Here is a 1071-nt window from a genome sequence, read left to right on the forward strand (position 1 = left end):
ATGCCACAGCAGCCAGCAGCGGACTGGTGGCCAATGAGAGTGGGAGGGCTCAAGCTTACTGGCCTACTAACCTTCAAACACATTGCTACCTTTCCCAGAGTGAATAGGGCTCTGAAATTGAGGATGCCCACTCTGCCAAGTGCCAACTTGAGTTTCTCTACGTTCCTGCTGACGGGCTTCCCAGGCCTGGAATGGGCTCACCACTGGCTCTCACTGCCCATTTTTTTAGGATATCTCATAGCTCTTGTGGGCAATGCCACTATCTTGCATCTGGTACAAACTAACCCTGCCCTCCACCAGCCCATGTACTACTTCCTGGCCATCCTGGCTGTGACAGACTTGGGCCTGTGCATGTCCACGCTGCCCTCAGTGCTGGGTGTGCTGTGGTTCAATGCCAGGGCAGTGGGCCTGGTGCCCTGCGTTCTGCAGCAGCACTTCCTCCACTCCTTCTCCTTCATGGAGTCAGCGGTGCTCTTTGCTATGTCTCTGGACCGCCTGGTGGCCATCCGATTCCCATTGCGCTATGCATCTGTGCTCACAGGTCCTCGGGTGGCCTTGGCTGGGGTCGTGCTTGGCATGCGAAGTGCCGCCATCACTGCTGCACCCTCAGTGAACCTATTGAAATTTGACTACTGTCACCCTGGGGCACTCTCCCATGCTTACTGTCTTCACCAGGACATGATCCGCCTGGCCTGCTCTGATACGCACTTCAACAGACTCTATGGGCTGTGCATCATCATGCTGGCCATGGGCTCTGATGTTCTTTTCATCCTGCTCTCTTACGCTATCATCCTCCGCACGGTGCTGGCCATTGCCTCTGCAGGGGATCGGCTCAAGGCTCTCAACACCTGTGTCTCCCACACCCTGGCTGTGCTCTGCTTTTATGTGCCTGTGCTAGGTCTGTCCATTGTGCACAGATTTGGGCACCACGCTTCATCCCTGCTGCATATCCTCATGGGCACTGTCTCTGTGCTCTTCCCACCCCTGATGAACCCTGTTGTATACAGCATCAAGATCCAGCAGATCCGCAGGGCCATTCTTAAGGTGATTTCACTGGGGAAGATAAAATAA

The 1071-nt window shown here is 54.9% G+C and overlaps 1 protein-coding gene across 1 annotated transcript; it reads left to right on the forward strand.

Moving 5' to 3' along the window:
• LOC134376350 (olfactory receptor 51L1-like) lies at positions 1–1071 on the forward strand. Its single transcript, XM_063094935.1, has one exon. It carries the CDS (start codon positions 1–3, stop codon positions 1069–1071), a length of 1071 nt encoding a protein of 356 aa, XP_062951005.1.

The sequence above is a fragment of the Cynocephalus volans genome, chromosome 4, assembly GCF_027409185.1.
Source record: "Cynocephalus volans isolate mCynVol1 chromosome 4, mCynVol1.pri, whole genome shotgun sequence".
In the NCBI taxonomy this organism is placed as follows: Eukaryota; Metazoa; Chordata; class Mammalia; order Dermoptera; family Cynocephalidae; genus Cynocephalus; species Cynocephalus volans.

Bases quoted from the DNA above. Each gene is read 5' to 3' on its own strand.
- LOC134376350 (XM_063094935.1), top strand. From the start codon at position 1: ATGCCACAGCAGCCAGCAGCGGACTGGTGGCCAATGAGAGTGGGAGGG.